At 52.8% G+C, this 16,459-nt stretch overlaps 5 protein-coding genes across 5 annotated transcripts; 1 reads left to right on the forward strand and 4 right to left on the reverse strand.

Annotated features, from left to right (window-relative positions):
- Positions 1 to 1,394: 1,394 nt before the first annotated feature.
- Positions 1,395 to 2,380, reverse strand: J4E83_002195 (uncharacterized protein; the record flags this gene model as incomplete). The annotated part of the gene is made up of 2 exons (XM_049329145.1): positions 1,395 to 1,664; positions 1,718 to 2,380. The coding sequence occupies 2 exons, from the start codon at positions 2,378 to 2,380 to the stop codon at positions 1,395 to 1,397; spliced, it is 933 nt and encodes a 310-aa protein (XP_049192117.1).
- Positions 2,381 to 3,778: 1,398 nt separating this feature from the next.
- On the forward strand, positions 3,779 to 5,338 carry GLD1_1 (mitochondrial glycerol dehydrogenase Gld1; the record flags this gene model as incomplete). Its single annotated transcript, XM_049329146.1, has 5 exons — positions 3,779 to 3,798; positions 3,981 to 4,028; positions 4,083 to 4,170; positions 4,266 to 4,279; positions 4,492 to 5,338. 5 exons carry the CDS (start codon positions 3,779 to 3,781, stop codon positions 5,336 to 5,338), a joined length of 1,017 nt encoding a protein of 338 aa, XP_049192118.1.
- Positions 5,339 to 6,308: 970 nt separating this feature from the next.
- On the reverse strand, positions 6,309 to 7,311 carry J4E83_002197 (uncharacterized protein; the record flags this gene model as incomplete). Its single annotated transcript, XM_049329147.1, has 3 exons — positions 6,309 to 6,761; positions 6,835 to 6,994; positions 7,046 to 7,311. 3 exons carry the CDS (start codon positions 7,309 to 7,311, stop codon positions 6,309 to 6,311), a joined length of 879 nt encoding a protein of 292 aa, XP_049192119.1.
- Positions 7,312 to 7,762: 451 nt separating this feature from the next.
- On the reverse strand, positions 7,763 to 10,270 carry J4E83_002198 (uncharacterized protein; the record flags this gene model as incomplete). The annotated part of the gene is made up of 1 exon (XM_049329148.1): positions 7,763 to 10,270. The coding sequence occupies one exon, from the start codon at positions 10,268 to 10,270 to the stop codon at positions 7,763 to 7,765; it is 2,508 nt and encodes an 835-aa protein (XP_049192120.1).
- A 393-nt stretch (positions 10,271 to 10,663) lies between these two features.
- J4E83_002199 (uncharacterized protein) lies at positions 10,664 to 16,015 on the reverse strand (the record flags this gene model as incomplete). The annotated part of the gene is made up of 2 exons (XM_049329149.1): positions 10,664 to 11,221; positions 11,273 to 16,015. 2 exons carry the CDS (start codon positions 16,013 to 16,015, stop codon positions 10,664 to 10,666), a joined length of 5,301 nt encoding a protein of 1,766 aa, XP_049192121.1.
- Between the last annotated feature and the right edge of the window lie 444 nt (positions 16,016 to 16,459).

Here is a 16,459-nt window from a genome sequence, read left to right on the forward strand (position 1 = left end):
ACTTGGTAGAAAGACTGAATTGGCTGCTGTGATGAGAAACTTGCTCGTCGTGCGAGGATATCTTATATATAGTCCAGCGGCCGGATTATGGAATGTTCCTCCGCCTTCACAACGACTACCCTAGTCCTTCAAGCAAAGGTCTCAGCCATGTCCTTCAATTCCGCCAAGCAGTCTTCACACATGCCCTTTTCGTGCGCCATGGAAGGTCTCCCATCGCCAAGTGCCCTATCTTTTCACTACCGTTGCGCAGCCTCTTTGCTTGCGCAGTCAGTACCATTAGGAAATGCACTTGGTTTCCTTGGGAGACGGCACGCGCTTGTATGTTGGAAACCAAACATCCAGCCCATTCCTCGTAGCAGTTCGGACGCCAAGCATGAACCCTGTTTTCGACAAGAAACGCTTGTTGACCAAAGGCGATAGCGCAGGGGCGAGATCGCTCTTTGCTATCTCGAGTTAACCCGGCGATCTTGGCGGGAAACGGTCGCGTGGCTTCTACCCAATGCATTGATACTGGGGATTTCGACAAGATGAGACTTGGCGTGGAGAACCATGACTACCGTATACTGTAATAAGCTCAGCGGACAAGAACGGCCGGGAGAGGTCGAGTTGCTTAAATGATGACACGCAGCACGGATGTAGCAGTCGGCCCGTCGCGGGAACGTCAAAGCAAAACCTTTCCGCTGCTTAAGAGCTCTTGACGCGTGGCATAAGCATGATGCGACGACCAGGAAGCCACAGACCCCAAAGTCGAACATAACGTTCGATTGTGTAGATCAAAGAACGTGGGAGTAGTTCCTGCAGGTCCCACAGATCCGCCTAAATACCCAGACCTAGACCCTTCCATTACGTTGTACAACATCACCCATCGTTAGCTTGCACGCAGATCGATACCGCCGTGCAGCGCCGCCGCTACTCATCGAAGGCGTGCCACAATCAGGGAAACACGACCGCCAAAGCGGCGCATTGCTGGATCTGTGAAAATCTCCGCTGTCGACCCGGATACGTCGACGAAACAGAAGCGGGCCGACGAAAGCTCTCTGTTCAGTCATCAAGCTGTTTCTGCTACAGCCTTGGCGCGTATAGTGTCCAAACTTGCCAAGGGAGCGAGCTGCTTGGATTCAGTACGTACTAGACATGAGGCGGGACGCGCAGTCGAGAGAAATGACTTGATGCATGACGGCACGATGCTGAGTATATCGAGAGGAGACCGGGTGGTGTGAGAACATGGCATCCGGCTCCTCCGCATCGACGACAATGCCTAACTTTAACAATTAATCCATGAAACAAGTGAACACCCACATAACATGGATGACCTAGGAGTCTACATTGCCTTAGGGTTGTGTCACGTTTTGTTTGCGAACTAATGTGGACCGCAGCACAGTTACTCGGTTTCTTCAGTATCCAGGCCACACTACCTCGTCGCATTCGGGATGCTTAAAAGCTCCATTGCTCATCTCGTACTCGTACTCCAGATCAGGTTGAAACTCCCAGTATAGGCTCTCAGCATCGGCCCCCATTTTGTATGTATATGCCGCTGCATCGTCGTCGACGTAGACCTTTGGGACGCCGTTGGCCGCTGCCGCTTCAATCTTCAACTGGACATCGCAAGAGCGTTCCATGAGGGTGTACAAGAAGGCGGCTTCGTCGACAGTACCTCCTACCGTCTGTGTGGTATTAGCTGAATGCCGGTCGCGGGATCGCGCACTGGGGGACGTACCAAGAGGCCATGGTTTCGCAGCACCATCCCTTTTCCCTTCGGTCCCAATGCCGCTGCCAGCCTCTTGCCTTCTGCCTCATCGAGGACAACGCCGCCAAAGTCATCATAGACGGCTTGCGCATCGCCGTAGAAGTAGCATACGTCTTGGTTCAGCATCTCCAATGGCTTCGCGAAGGCGCTCCACGCTTTGCCTGCCTTTCCATGGCAATGGCATGCCGCGTTGACGTCTGGCCGCGCCTTGTGTATTGCCGAGTGGATAAGGAAGCCAGCTGCGTTTGCAGGTCTGCTCTGGTTTCCTCCCACCACCTTGCCATCGTAATCAACAAGGACCATATCGGATGCCTTCAGGAGACCGAAGTGCTTTCCGAGCGGGTTCGTCCAGAAGTTGTGCGGGTGCTCTGGGTCTCTCACCGAGATGTGACCCGACATGCCTTCGGTCAGGCCGTGCCTTGCGAAGACGCGGAAAGCACCCGCCATGTGCGATAGTATCCATGCGCGATGCTTGTCGTACGAGGAGAAGAGGGGGATGCCGGGGAGGCAGACGCCCTGCGAGATGGCTTGCAACGGCGTCAACTCCTTGGTCGCGTCATCTTTGGATCGTGGGACAAGCTGCTTGGGTTGCGCGACTGGCGCTGGCTCGACCTGGATAGCGGAGGGTGCCATGTTTGGAATGCGATGCGATGCGATGCGATGGGGTCTAGCTGTGTGTAAGTAGGCAGTGTAAGTTGCAATGGATCAAAGATGGCCTTGAGTCGGAGCTCTTGGATGCGCCGTTGTTATACTTCAGACGACCGCGATCAGGCCGATGTTATCGCCTCAAAGGGCGCGTCGAGTGGAGAAGAGTGCGATAACGGTCCAGTCGAGCTCAAGATGCGCTGCGGGGTGCCGCCCTAGTCGCCCGCCAACTTATCACCGGCCCTTTCTCCACGCCGCTGCCACATCGACGACTATCCAACCATCTCACACGACGAAGAAAATGAACCGAACCTTGCAGCCGACAGCATGAACAGGTTAGAAGGTAAGGGTTCCGGCATTTACGTTTGCGTCGAGGCCACCAAATTATATGATAAGAGTCTCAAGGCAACGCGTTTGGTTCTTCTACTGAACAGGATGAGCCCTTTGTTTATGCTGCCACTTCGATGACTATCAAACGGCGAGCAGCGCCGATGGCATTCGAGACTATGCTTGCCAATATGAGGGAGATCGAAGAGCTTACTCTGTGCTGCAATCAGCTCAGCCACGCTTTGTCGCTTCGCTTCTTCTCGAGTTGAGCAAGCAACAAAGACGCAGCAGTGCAACTATCTTATATCCCTGTCTTCTAACTTACATCTAAGTATGTAGTATAATACTTTAGTTTTTACTCTTTGTCTTATAGTACTACAGGGACGCAACGTAGATAAGCAACTTACAACTTCTAAAATGTACATGTATTTATCTAATTAGGTCCTTTTGAAAAAGAGAAGTATCGTTAACACAAGAACTTCGCTTCTCCTCGCTGGCGATCATTCGTCCGCAGCATCACGAACGGGGATCAGATGCCGTCTACCTTCAGCTCTCAACCGTCATACCGGCACCTGGAATACTGCTCACTACCTAGGCATCTCATGCACATGGCAGCGTTGGGGCCAATTCTGGATAACACCCCACAATACGTCGTTCTTCGAGCGGACGCGGAATCCATCCAGGTGACCTCAGAACTGAAGGATGTCGTGTAACTCAGTTCATTCAAATGCACTTAGTAGGAAAGAAAGGTAGGTCCGCTTGAAACATTGTCTATCTGGGACGTTGTAACAATATGGGGAAGCGGTCATTGCATGAACATACGCCTATGCCGACATCGACTGTCATCTCAGGATTCGCCGGAAAGAGACGTGTTACTTCGTTTTCTCGCAGCCAAGATATGAGACGCGGAGCATCTCGTCAGCCATCGACGTCTCGGTGGCATTACAACCGAAAGGTCCGCCCCACCAATGCGCAGCTGCAAGGTAGTCCTCCCAAATCACGATAGCGGGGTGCATCTTCGTCGCGAGAGCAAGTAATTCTCCCGCCAGCCCAGCCAACATGGTGCTGTGCCTTGCTGTGTACGTCCGACATCCCACGTCCTGGAGTAATTTCTGCAAGACATACATAAACCCTCCCGGCCGACACGATGGCCGAGAGCGCTCGAGATGCGATATTTAAAGAGGGCAATTCTGCCTTCCTTGATCAAATCACCCACCCCACGTTATTCATTCCCAGCATTCAAACTTCAAGTATCATTCAGGATGTCTTCAGGCAAGACCGTCACCCTTAGCTCTGGCTACAAGATCCCGTATGTTGTTCCAGCCTGTGCTTATGATGATTCGTTGTTCTGACGTCGCTTTAGTCAATTGGGATACGGTACATGGCAAGCCGCTCCAGGTGAGGTCGGCAACGGTGTCTACGAGGCACTAAAGATCGGATACCGTCACTTGGTAAGTCTCCGAGACCCTGAAGACCCTGGAACCGTTTACTCCATCTTTTGAACGACGATTGTGTTCAATTTCAACGGCTGACTCGATCAAATTAGGATCTTGCAAAGATGTATGTCCACCATCACAGCTCACACTCACAATCCCGTTTTGACCCATCTCACTTCGGGCTTGCTCCCACCTGACGTGGGACAATTTTTCGTCAGCGTTGGTGGAAGTCCAACTGCAATGCCCCTCAGTGGAGATGGAAGCTTAGGAAGCTATGACCATACCCCACTAGCATTCCTGAGAACACAAGCTGACGAGATATTCCACCAATCACAGCTACGAGAACCAAAAGGAAGTTGCGCAGGGCATCAAGCGCGCATACAAGGACATCCCAGGTCTGAAGCGTGAGGACATCTTCATCACGGGAAAACTGTGGAACTCTCAGCATGATCCTGCCACTGTAGAGGCAGCTCTCGATGACACTCTCGCTGAACTTGAGCTGGAGTATCTCGACCTGTACCTCATTCACTGGCCTGTCAACTTCGGGCCTGGAAAGAACCCTCACTCGGATCTGTTCCCCATGACTTCTGACCCCAATGAGGTTAACATCGACAACTCCGTCCCTAACAGCGAGACATGGAAGGCCATGAACAAGCTGCCAAAGAGCAAAGTCCGCTCGGTCGGCGTCTCCAACTTCACATACCAAACCTTGAAGGCTTTGGTTGAGAAGACTGGCCTCGTGCCTGCCGTCAACCAAATCGAGCGTCACCCCATCCTCCCCAGCAAGGAGCTCGTCGCTTACGCCAAGGAGAAGAACATCCACATCACCGCGTACTCCGCCTTTGGCAACAACTTCTTCGACATCCCATTGCTCATCCACCGCCCTGAGATCAAAGCAATTGCGGAGAAGAAGGGCGCCACACCCGCACAGGTCATCCTGGCATGGTCTCAAGTCGGCGGCCACTCTGTCATTCCCAAGTCTGTTACTCCGTCGCGCATTGCTGAGAACTTCAAGGAGATCGAGCTGGACGACGAAGACATCAAGGCTATTACCAAATTCTCGGATGAGCACCAGGGAAGGAGAAGGTACAATGTTCCCTACACGGCGAACAAGCCTAGATGGAGCATCAACATCTTTGATGAGCCAGAGGAGCAGGAAGCGCCCAACAAGGTCGTCTTGTAGATAGCTTGAGCCTGCACATAAGCCGCAATACCATCAATGTTTACTTGAGCTTCTCGAACAACTGCGCGTTTGGGGGAGTGTGATTGTTGCAAGTGACTTACTGCGTAAAGCCAGATTATGTATTTGATCTTTGAGGAGTTGAGTATTACAACGCCAATTCGTTAGAGGCTCCTGGGTAAGGACCTCGGGAGGTTGAGGTGCGACGCGTAGATTTGGAAGACTGAGCCGGCACGCGAGCTAACATCTTTTCGGTTAGGTCAAATCGCGTACCTGCGTCATCCATGGATATACGTCGCGTCGCGTTACTCGGCTGCCCACGGCTTCAATAATGCTATATCCTCTCTGTGTTTTGTCACACACGATACCTCCTCTGTCTTCCTCGCCCAGGCCTTGCAGCCATCGTTAAACCGATCATGCTGTTCAGCGCTCTTCACGACGCCAGCAACGCGAACAACGTATCTTCATCGAGGACTCTGGCTCGTCTGGTATCTTGAGGAAGAAGGATTTATTTTGTCATCAGTCAAGGAGCTGAAGGAGCGTAGCCACATCAGTGGCCAGCCTACATAGTCGCTCCATGTGCCACTGGAATCTCGACACCTACCACACCACCTGGCTCAATGCCAACAGGACCTCTACATGCCATCGTTGATCTGCACTCCACCAGGTAAGCTCTTCAACCCTGCTCAGTAAGTTAGCATCGTGCCTTGAGTGTCTAGTATTGCGCTTACAAGTCTCAGACCCGTCGACATCCTCAACCACCGTCTGCGGAATACTGCACTTCATCGCGTCTTCGTCGCTCTGCCTAGCCAACTCGCTACATTGATCGTTACTGCACCGTGCGTCCAGCGCTCGTTGCAGCGCATCGCCCTTCCAACCGAACATATAATCACCATGGTTACCATGGCCGGTCCTACAATCAGTCGTTAGCATGATTACGGTCCTTCACGCGTTCCAACGGGAAGAGGGGGTCTCACGCATCGCCCATACTGAACACAAATGGCTGTGTCCCCTCCTCGCCCCACAGCTCAGGAGTATTGAATGGGGTCGTGTCGAACATGACCTCATACATGATTTGCGGAAGCTGCACGGGATAGCCCTCTGGACACTTGCCCCTCTGCTGCTCGGGTGTATACGGAAATGTAGCCATGGGCGGGAAGTATGGCTCATACGGGATCTCTGCATATGCGACGTGGCTCTGGTGATCTGGCGAGTCGAGGTTGACGCCGTCCCAGCATGTAGGGAAGGTGACTTGGGTACGAATGCCACCTTCGCACATGCGGTTGGGGAGGAACGTTGTATCTTCTCCTGTACACGGAGCGCCACCAAAGGGCTGTGAGTCCTTGTAAATGCAGCGATGGCAGATACCGCGGGACTCGCCAGTGGTATTGCGAAGAATTGGGTTACCAGCGAGCATGCGAAAACCCTAATGAGAAGTCAGCAACACCGCTCATTGGAAGGAAAGCGAAGTCTCTCGCCCTCAAGAGTGGAGGACGGACGGGTCTGAACGCAGTCACGTTGCTGAAGCCATCATATGGAGGTATGTAGTACACTGTCATACCGCCTCTCTGGTTTAGCCCAAGATTGGGGAACTGTTGGACACGTTTGTAGGTGCCATTTTGAGAGGCGCGGTAGTACAACGCTGCAGTCCAGTAGTTGCTAAGTTCCGTCAGCTATGACTCCGCTACAGCTAGGCGCCTCATGGCATACCTGAAGTCTTCGCTGAAAGTACACGTAGTACAAGTACTCTTCTCGACCAGATCATACTCCACAGGCTTCATTTCAGCCTGAAAGCTGTTCCCTCCGACGATTTGGTGCGTATGCGGACTTCCAACGACTCCAGGGTTGACCAAGGGGTCTAGCCGCTCGACGGTGAGTTGAGAACATGCGAAGCGCATCATCGCAGCGCCGCGACTGACATTTTGACCTAGCGCCGCACTGATGAGCGTGGCCGCTACGAGGATCGAGTTCTTCATGATGATTAGACGGCGGAGCAGATTTCTTTTGCAGACCAGTCAACAGGACGACCGTCGTTCAGACCAGATGAATATCTATGGAGAGACCTGTGCAGTCATCTATGTGGGGCGCACAAGTGCCGGGACCCAAGCAGTCTCGTCCAAGACAACTCCCTTCTAAAGGTTCCAGTACAGTGGATTCTGGGACGTTGGGCCATTCGAGGGAGTGGTGTACAGTGCACTCGCATATTGAGCGACCAGGGTCTACCCAATCATGCATCTACCGCACGATAACATCACAGGCTTCTGATAGTCCAACTAGTGACGAGGCACTCAACTACAGTCAATGTTGTATTCATCTCCTACTGGCACAGAGCAACATTCCGTTCCATTGGTTTGGACAAGCTGACACTGATTTGGGTTACCATTATGTCGAGCAATACAGGATATTGACGAAATGGCAGGCGAGACATCAATTAAGGATGTCAAAAACGCTCAACTTGTTCATCCGATCCACAAAAGGCTCTTTCCAATGACGAGTGTCGTCTTCATAAGGTCGAAACCGCTGAACCTCAATCCGCGGGATCGTCCCTCCTTCTTCAACCCAGAGCCACCTCCGATACTCCCTGAGCTCCTGGGGCCAAAAATCGCAAGGGTCCATGTCCGCATTCCAGTCATTAGGAGGGTACCAACGCGGGTCTTCAATCTCAAAGAAGACTTCTGTCACCTTGAAAATTATCTTCCCATGCTCGTCCTTGCCAGCGGGTATCTTGGTCTCGCGGTACTTGGTCGCGCCCGCGGGGACTTCGCGCCTGATGACCTTCCCCCATGGCTCGTCGTAGACATCTGGCTCTCCAACCGGATGTGTCCAATCCTGGTTCTGATAACCTGGATGGCAAGGGTATCGGCCATGGGCATCGATGGTATCCAGCTCATAATAGATCGGCTCCAGGTGCCACTTCCTGCGGCGAGCATCAGGAACTAGAGGGCCTTCAACGAACGTGGCGATGGAGCGTATGCGCAGCCAGTCCCACTCCGATTTGTCCTCTACTAGACGCTCAAAGCGGAAGATGACCCCGGCATAGCTAGCGCGATCCTCGATCTCCAGATCCACAGTACCGAAGCGAACTTTGATGATCCTGGGTTCGTCAGTCTCCTCGGGAATGAGTTTGGAGGACTCAGGTTTGGCGCGGAAACACTCAGACTTAGAGTTCCCATGGTCGTGGTACCGGGCGCAGAAATCTTGGAGATTTCCCTCGCCCCGTCTGAACCTCTGGACAATGTCGCAAGGCCCGGCCATCATTAAGAGAATGGTGTGGAAGCACCAGTCTATCACGAAAGCCCTGTTCAGATGACGCTTTTGCTTTTCCACTTTAGCTCGTAACAGCTCAACTTGGTCAAACAATGACTCGAGCACTACCATACGGATCTTATCATTGGCCTTGGTGTGCTCCCAAAGTAAGTTGACGTCGTCAATTCTGAGGCTCATGAACTGGATGGTGTTGTCGCAATCCTGCATGGTAACTTTCCCCTCTTCATGCTCTTTGACAAGCTCGATTTCTTGCTTGAAAGACAAGACAATTTCGTCAAGGATCATATCGCAGACCTCCGTAGTCCCCATCGCTTGGGAGAGCCGGTATGTCTCGAACAAATCGCTCATCGCGATGGACGGTGTGCCGTTATCGCGGTGAATGAAGCTTGTGTCATCGTATGGCTCCAGGCGGTATACGCGTCTCGGGAAAGTGTGACGGCGACCTAGAAAAACCGAAGTGTACCACCGATCGAAATTATCGAGGGAGTACTCAAGAAAGTGTTGGTCGTCGATCGGTAGCCGGTCCATGACCTCTTGCGGTACGAAGCGATTGACGCCACCATCTTGTCCAGGCGGAAAGACCACAAGCTGAACAGCCTCACCGTCGTAGAACAATGGGTTGGTGATAGGTTCTTTGCTCAGAACCGGAGACGCTTCGCTTGTATCTGGAAGGAAGTTCTTCAGCTCTGCGTACAAGGGGATGTCATGCTCGGCAAGCCCAAGGGGGCTCGTGGCGAAGTAAACTCCCGTGAGCTCAAAGACTGCCTTATTTGCTGACGCGAAACGCTTACGTACGCCCTCTGCACTGACATTGCCCAGTTCTGCCATCTTGTCCCAAGCGACTGGCTCTTGTTGCCATGGCCTACGTAGCTCATAGGCCTTTTCGCATCTTTTGGAAACTTTGGAATCGATGACGACTTTACTCCAATCGACTGGACAACTGGATTGGTCGTGATAGGGGGGCGTTGGCGCTGGGAAATCGTAGTCCCACGGTGTAATCGCTGGACGAGGTGGTGGATTGAAAACTGTGTTTGTCAGCTGGAAACGCCCATGGCAAGGACCAGGGAGTTTCATACCGGTCGCTCGAGCGCGCAGTTGTTCCGTAATTACTGCGGCGCCGTCTTCTTCCTCTACACCATCCTCCTCTTCCCCTGAAGCATAAGACCCTTCCTCCGAAGTAGAAGGCTCTTCCTCTGAAGCAGTGTCGTCTTCCGTCTCCATGATGTACACGTCTTCAGCACTTGACACAGCGCTGTTGTGAACCTTGGTCTTCGCGGCCCTCAATTTTGTCGACGGTGTCATGGAGCTTTGTGTAGGCGTATCGTTCATTGCGACTTGCACTGCGCCAGTAGCCGATACACGACTAGAGGCTATAGTGCGATTCGTGGTGCTCGCGGCAGGACCTGGACTTACATTGCGCTTCGGATGGGTGGTCTTTAGGCGCTTTGCTGGAGTCTTCTGGACATCTGTGTGCCCGTTCGGAAGGAGATAGTCGCTGGTAGGAGTTGTCAAGGATGGATCGCTGCGCTGCGCCATATCAGAGCCGCTCTTGGAGATCGGGTTCGCTTCTTCGGCCTTGCGCTTCTTGCTAAATGACTGCGACATTACTGAAGCGGGTTTCATAGCCGCTGTCGATCTGGCTTGAGATGCAAGGGAGATGGTAGGCATATTGATGTCAACGTTGCCGGAAGTCAATGGAGTATTCCCGCGAGTGTGATACGCGGTATGCAAGGTAACGTGAAATCAGGTGCAGTATAGGGAGATGGACCCGTCATTTATATGCGGAAGGGGAGTGCCCGCTATCCAGGCCCCAGCGAAGAGCACATGGTAGCCGCACTGACCTCGTCAGCGGTCTTCTGGGGCAAACTGGTGACATCTGCCCGATATACGAGTGAAAGCATTTGTGAATGGTGGTGAATGCTAAGATTGACATGTGATGGATGATATAGCGCAATATGAGACGAGCGATGGGGAGCGGTTCATAGTGACAAGCAAATAAATGCATGTATTCGCCCACATATATCGAGCTGCTAATCTATACCAAACACATGCAGCAACAAACTACTGTAGCATGCCTTCCAAACTCTCTCCCAAAATCTCCTCCATACCATTCTTCCACCTCTGGCACTCCCTCTCGACCATCTCATCGTCGTCTTCCATGAGCTCACTGATGAAAGGCAGCATCTCAGGAAGTAGACCCAGCCACTCTTCTCCTAATCTCCTCGTCAAGCTCTGCTCACACAGCACTGTCGCTAACCTAGTGTTTCTGTCGTCGCTCCTCATGTTCTTCAGCAATATGCTGTTCATCTCGCGATGGTTCTCCATGGATGATGCAGATGCAACAGCAAGTTCGGTGATGGTAGGAATGACATTGTTGGTGTTGTCCTCTGGTGTAGATGTCGATGCGGATGGTAGGCTGAGCAAAGACAGCAGGGGCGGCATAATGGTGCCAAAGTGAGATGGCGCTTGCCAGAAGCCGTCTTGATCGTGCTGGAATGTCTTCTGGAGAGCGTCAAGCACAGCCCTGCGTGTGGTAACATCAGAGTCTTCTTTAGCAAGTTCAGTCAGCAGCTTCGCGGCATGCTCGATGATGTAGCTCGAATAGCTTGTTACAAGAGACTAGTTGTGTGTTAGTGACATTTTGATGGGGAATAAAAGAGCAAGACGTACCTTGAACTTGTCGAAGAAGGCGCCGAGGAACTTGTAGAAGGTGACAGCCTGTTGAGGCTTGCTCGACAGTGGGCCCTCCTGGTCCACAAGCTGAACGAAGAACGGTCGGAATGTAGCATCGCTGAGCTTCAGTACCATAGAGATGACGGAGTCAATAAGCGTAAGCTCCAGCTGCTCCAGCTCCTCCTCATCAACTTCGACGGTAGTAGATTGGACCGTCTCACGTAGTCGGAAAGTTTGCAGAAGTAGAGTGAAGAGGGGCGGACTGGCTTTGACAAGCTTAGCCTTGGTCTGATTGTTGACAGTCGCGCGCAAAAGCTCAAGCTGCTCAAGTGACGCATCGAAGCCTTGAGAGGCGGCATGTGGCCACGTTGACTTGATAGCAGCGAACACTTCCTGAGCACCGAGATGCTCAGATACACTCTGGAAGAAACTGCTGCGGCTTTCGTCGCAGGACTGTTCCAGATCGGCAGCGGCAGAGCGCTGGCATAGTCGAAGAGCGGTGTCCAAGTAGTCGCGCGAGAACATGTAGCCCAAGCGCTCGACAATGTTCGAAAGCACGGTAAACACAGCGTTGTGAAGACCAGTCTTTTCCTCTTCGATCGCATCCGATAGATATTGGAATGCTGTTGGCAACACGGTAGGGAGGAGCGAGATGGCCTCATCTTCGAGAACGTCAACGACAGATGTGAGGCAGAGGAGGGAGAGGATGCGAAGGCGATCATCGCTGCTGGAAAGCGATTGGGGACCGGACACAACTTGAGCTACTGATACAACAGCAGATACGTCCTTCTTCCCGAAGCGGTCGACGATGCGATCAATGCAGCTGACAGAGACCATCTTGGCATCCATGTCAGGTGATTGTTCCAGTAGATCCTGAACGCTAGGCAAGAAAGAGATCAGGGCCTCTACAGATTTGCGGTCGTTCTGCTTGGCGGTGCCCGCGCGCAGCTCAACCGACTTGACGGCAGCTACCTGGACGTGAGAGTCTGTGCTCACAAGAAGTAGCTGTGCTGATTTGATAAGGTCGGTCGTTGGCAGGAGGTCTAGGCAGCTGGCGAGAACACGACTACATCCGGCGTAGGTCTTGGGGTTTGTTGCAAGCTTCTTTGACAGTTGAATAGAAGTCTCGACGATGTTTGCAAAGATCTTGCGTGGTCGTTCAGGGTCATCCTTCTTTCTGTACGCTCGAGTAACGTGTGCCTTCACCTTATCGTCAAGCGCGAGATCTGTCAAACAAGACAGCATACTCTGAATTGACAGGTCGAATTTGTTGTCTTTTGTCTTTTCCTTGAGGCTGAAAAGTGTTTCCGCGACCTGGGGTTTCGGTCCCACGGCATCAGTGAGGAGATCAACATATCCCTTGAAGGTAACGAGGGTGTGGACAGGTTCGAAGTGAAGTAGCAAGTCCGCACAGAACCTTCGTTGCTCCTTGCTGTGGTAGCGATCGGCAAGAAGTGCCACGATAGCCGGGAGCGAATCCTCGGGGCCTAGCGTACGAGCAAGCTCTGTGAATAGCTTCATCCTTCTGTGCAGGGGAATGTGTTCAAAGGCGGCAGTGAAACTGAGCAGCAAGTCAGACACGCCGGCGATGAAGTCTCTGTGTTTTGAGCGGAGAGAGGCAGCCAATTGAGGCACGACCCGAGAAATAGTCTTATCAACGACCTGAGCGGAATAGTCGTCATGCTGGCGAAGCAGAGTAGATCCGATGAAGGTGAAGATGGGCATGAGATTGTGAAGAATGAGATCAGGAACCCATGAGGCAAGATTGGAAATGAGAAGTAGCGCGCTGTTTTGAACCTGTGGGCTGCTGGAGTGTCGAATGCAGTCGATGAGTAGGTCCGCTCGTACTGCCGATTGGTAGTCGGCGGTGTCGGCTTGCTCTTTCAATGTGTTTACGATCGGGCTTAGTGATCCCAGAATAATACTCTGAAGATACACTAGCTCCGACCCAGACTGTTGCTTGAGTGGCTGTAGTTCTGCAAAGATGCCGAAAAGGTTCTTGAACAGTGTTGGGTGCTGTCCAGGGTTTGACCCTTCAACCAACTCAAGTACCAACGTGAGCTTTCGGAGCAGTCGCTGAACATCGTCTTGTGATGAAAGCTCTACTCGAGCCATCTCACTCTTGCTTGTCCTTCGCCTTTTCGCTGAAGGCGGTCCTTCGGGCATGGCGGTAGGAGATGGAATGCTTTCCAAGAAGGTAACCAGAATGGCGGAATCAAGGTCAACGTTGCGCAAAATCTCAATGGATCGCTCTCTACGAAGCTTATCGAAAGAGTTGTCACTTTCACTGGTAGATAGGCTGAGCATGCACTGAGCCAACGCGTGACGAGCTTCAGATCTGAAGGACGACCATGAGGTTTGCATACGATCAAAGGCGGCCATCACTAAAGCTTCACGCTCCGTGTTGAGGGTTCCAGAGATGATGTCCTCGAGCAGTTTCGCGCTCATCGCCTCCCTGGGCATAGTTGCGGCAATGTGAGCCCGCTCCACTTCATCAAGCGAGAGCTCTTCGCTTTCGCAAATGGTGTTCACGGAAGTTGTCGGTAAGGTTGCCCATTCGGTCAACAAGGGGATCACGGAGTTGGTACGAACGGAGTCGGAGACCTTTCCGCGGATGTTTAGCATCGGCAATAGGCCGAGGCGGACACTCAATACCGGTGTAAACCTCGCGTGGCTGGCGAAAAATGCAAGGATTGAAGTCCTCGTCTGCATCTTGAACGTATTCTTCGGATGGTTCTTCAGCTGTGTCCCTTCCAGGACATCGCGAATAGCGGGAATGGCAAACTTTGAGTCCATGACGCATTCTTCGAGAATCGGCTGTAGCATCGAGGAAATAAACACCAGGACATCTTCAGGCTTGAGTTCTGCAAGATTCTTCGACTCTTTCCCATACAGATCGGCCTTGCCCCAAGTTGGGGTTTTCGACTTGGCGGAAGCCTTTCGTGCCAGAGAGCCAACGCATGCAGCCGCTGAACGTCGGATAAGTGGCGATGCATCTGAAAGGGCGTGTACGAGGTATGGTAGGATGTTCTGCAAGACGTGTGCAGCCTCGAGCTTTTCGAACGATGATGCGGCTGCACGGAGGGCGGCAACGCGAATGGCGACAGGCCGAGCGCTACTCCAGACGCGAGCGAGGAACGATAGGTAGAGTGGCTGCTTGAGAGCGGATTCTTGGTGCAATGCGTCCGAGGCGAGGAATCGCCGCGTTTGCTTAGTCGTCACAGCCTGCTCGAAAACGTTGGCCGCTTCTGAAAATTCGGTGGCTGATTCAGCGTCGAGGAAGCTCTTTACAGTGATCTCTGGGAGCTTTATGACAGGCTTCTCGGGTGTGTCCTCGTCCGCATCAAGCATTTCCTCGTCAGAGTCCTCGCCCGGAATATCTTCAATTTCGAAGGTTTGGCCAACGGTAAGTCCCAGAGACTCCAGATTGACATTGTGCTGCTTCGCCGTTTCTTGTAACGTTGCTTGTAGGTCTTTCGATTCAGCCATCCTAGTAGCGACTTGAAGTAATTCTCCATGCTCTTCGGAGCCCGGTGGACTGTCGCGGAGGAGTTGGACCAATGCCGATAGCACTATCTGAATGTGCGATGTGCCGAGGAGGCCTGAGGCGATTAGCTCATGGAAAACCCTGCAGTTGTTGTCGGAAGTATCGCTGAGTGCGCCAAGGGCACAGCCTAGAACAAGTCGTTGAACCTGGCATTGTTTTGACACTGTCGTCAACTTCTGCACAAGATGGGGAACCTTGAGTAATCTCCTCGATACTTTGGCTGGAACCTGCGCTTTGGAGCGCTCCATGGCGATGATGGCCAGACAGCCAAGGCACGATTGAAGGGAAGCTTCGTCGTATGCTACGATGACAGCCTCCATCAGCCCATCCAGAACCTTGTCGCCGACTTTTGCCTGGCTCACCATCATGATGACAATGGCGTAGCAAGCCAGAACCGTGTCAGCGCCGTGCTTGGCTCGCATGCAAGTATTGAGAACCGGGAGCAGTTCCAGGACTAGCTTTTCGGTTCCTTGAGCCTTAATATCCTTCCTTCCAGTGCTTGCATTGCTCACTATTCCGTATATAGCTTCAACCGTGATTCCCGACCAGAAGGACAGCATATGCGAAGCCTGGTGCCCCGCCTCTACCACCTTCGCGACGTATGATTGGTATGCCTTGAAGAATTGTGGGGTGTTGATGGCGGTGTAGGCGATGGTTCGCTGCGGTACGTTGGTCGGGGCCTGGATGTACGGGAAGAGGAATCGGATGGCGTGCGGTGGCTGTGGGGGCAGGATGGAGAGCAGCGCAAGGAACTGTGGGGTGTTGTGGTAGGGCAGGTAAGTAAAGACGAGAGTCTCGGTGTTGTACTCGTGGATGCGGAATCTTCGCACCAGCCACTCGAGAGCCTTCTCTGCCGGCTTCAACAGCAGTCTTGGCCCGACCAGCGTGATGAATGCCTCGAGCACCGTGTTCAGCTTGGCGTTCTCATCCTTGGTCATCTGGGTGCGGTCCTCGGCCTTGCTCTGCTCGCTGAAGAGATTCTTGGAGAAGCGCAGGAACCGCGAGTCCAATGCGCAAAGGTCCTTGTAGCCATCGTAGCAGATGAGGTAGACGGTCTCGAAGGATTGCGACGCGGCGACTTTGGAATCGAAGAGGAGCGATTTTCCATGCGCCGACTTCTGCGCGCGCAGGTCTAGCTGATGGGTGCTCGACGCCGCGATGGTCGCGAGCTGTTTCTGGAGCGCCGTCGCCATTTTCGGAAGTTTTCGTTATTACGACAGGCTCTAGTGTATTATCCGGGTAATGCGATGAGCCATGAGACGCAGCGGGACAGCGTAGAGTTTGTCGTGGCGGATTGGTTGAAAGCTTGAAGCTGGCGATGCGCATACAAAATTTCGGGAAGCCAAGATTTCACGCTAATGGTTTTTACGGCGGGCCGCTCGAGCCAGACACGCCGCCGGACTCCCGAGCACGTGCCATGCGCCTTTCATCTCTCCGAACGTCTTACCTCTGGTCTCCCATCCTTTTTGTCTTCACAGTAGAAGACATACGCCTGCCAGCCCTGTTTCTGTGAGGAGCATGTCTGAATCCTCAATGCGAAATCTGTCTTTTGACTCATGACTACGCGCGTCGCGTAGATTCCTGTACTGAAAGCAGCGACCACAACTATGATGCTGGTCTGAAGCTCCATCCACAAA

This window comes from Alternaria metachromatica (genome assembly GCF_023757995.1).
Source record: "Alternaria metachromatica strain BMP 0045 chromosome Unknown scaffold_3, whole genome shotgun sequence".
In the NCBI taxonomy this organism is placed as follows: domain Eukaryota; kingdom Fungi; phylum Ascomycota; class Dothideomycetes; order Pleosporales; family Pleosporaceae; genus Alternaria; species Alternaria metachromatica.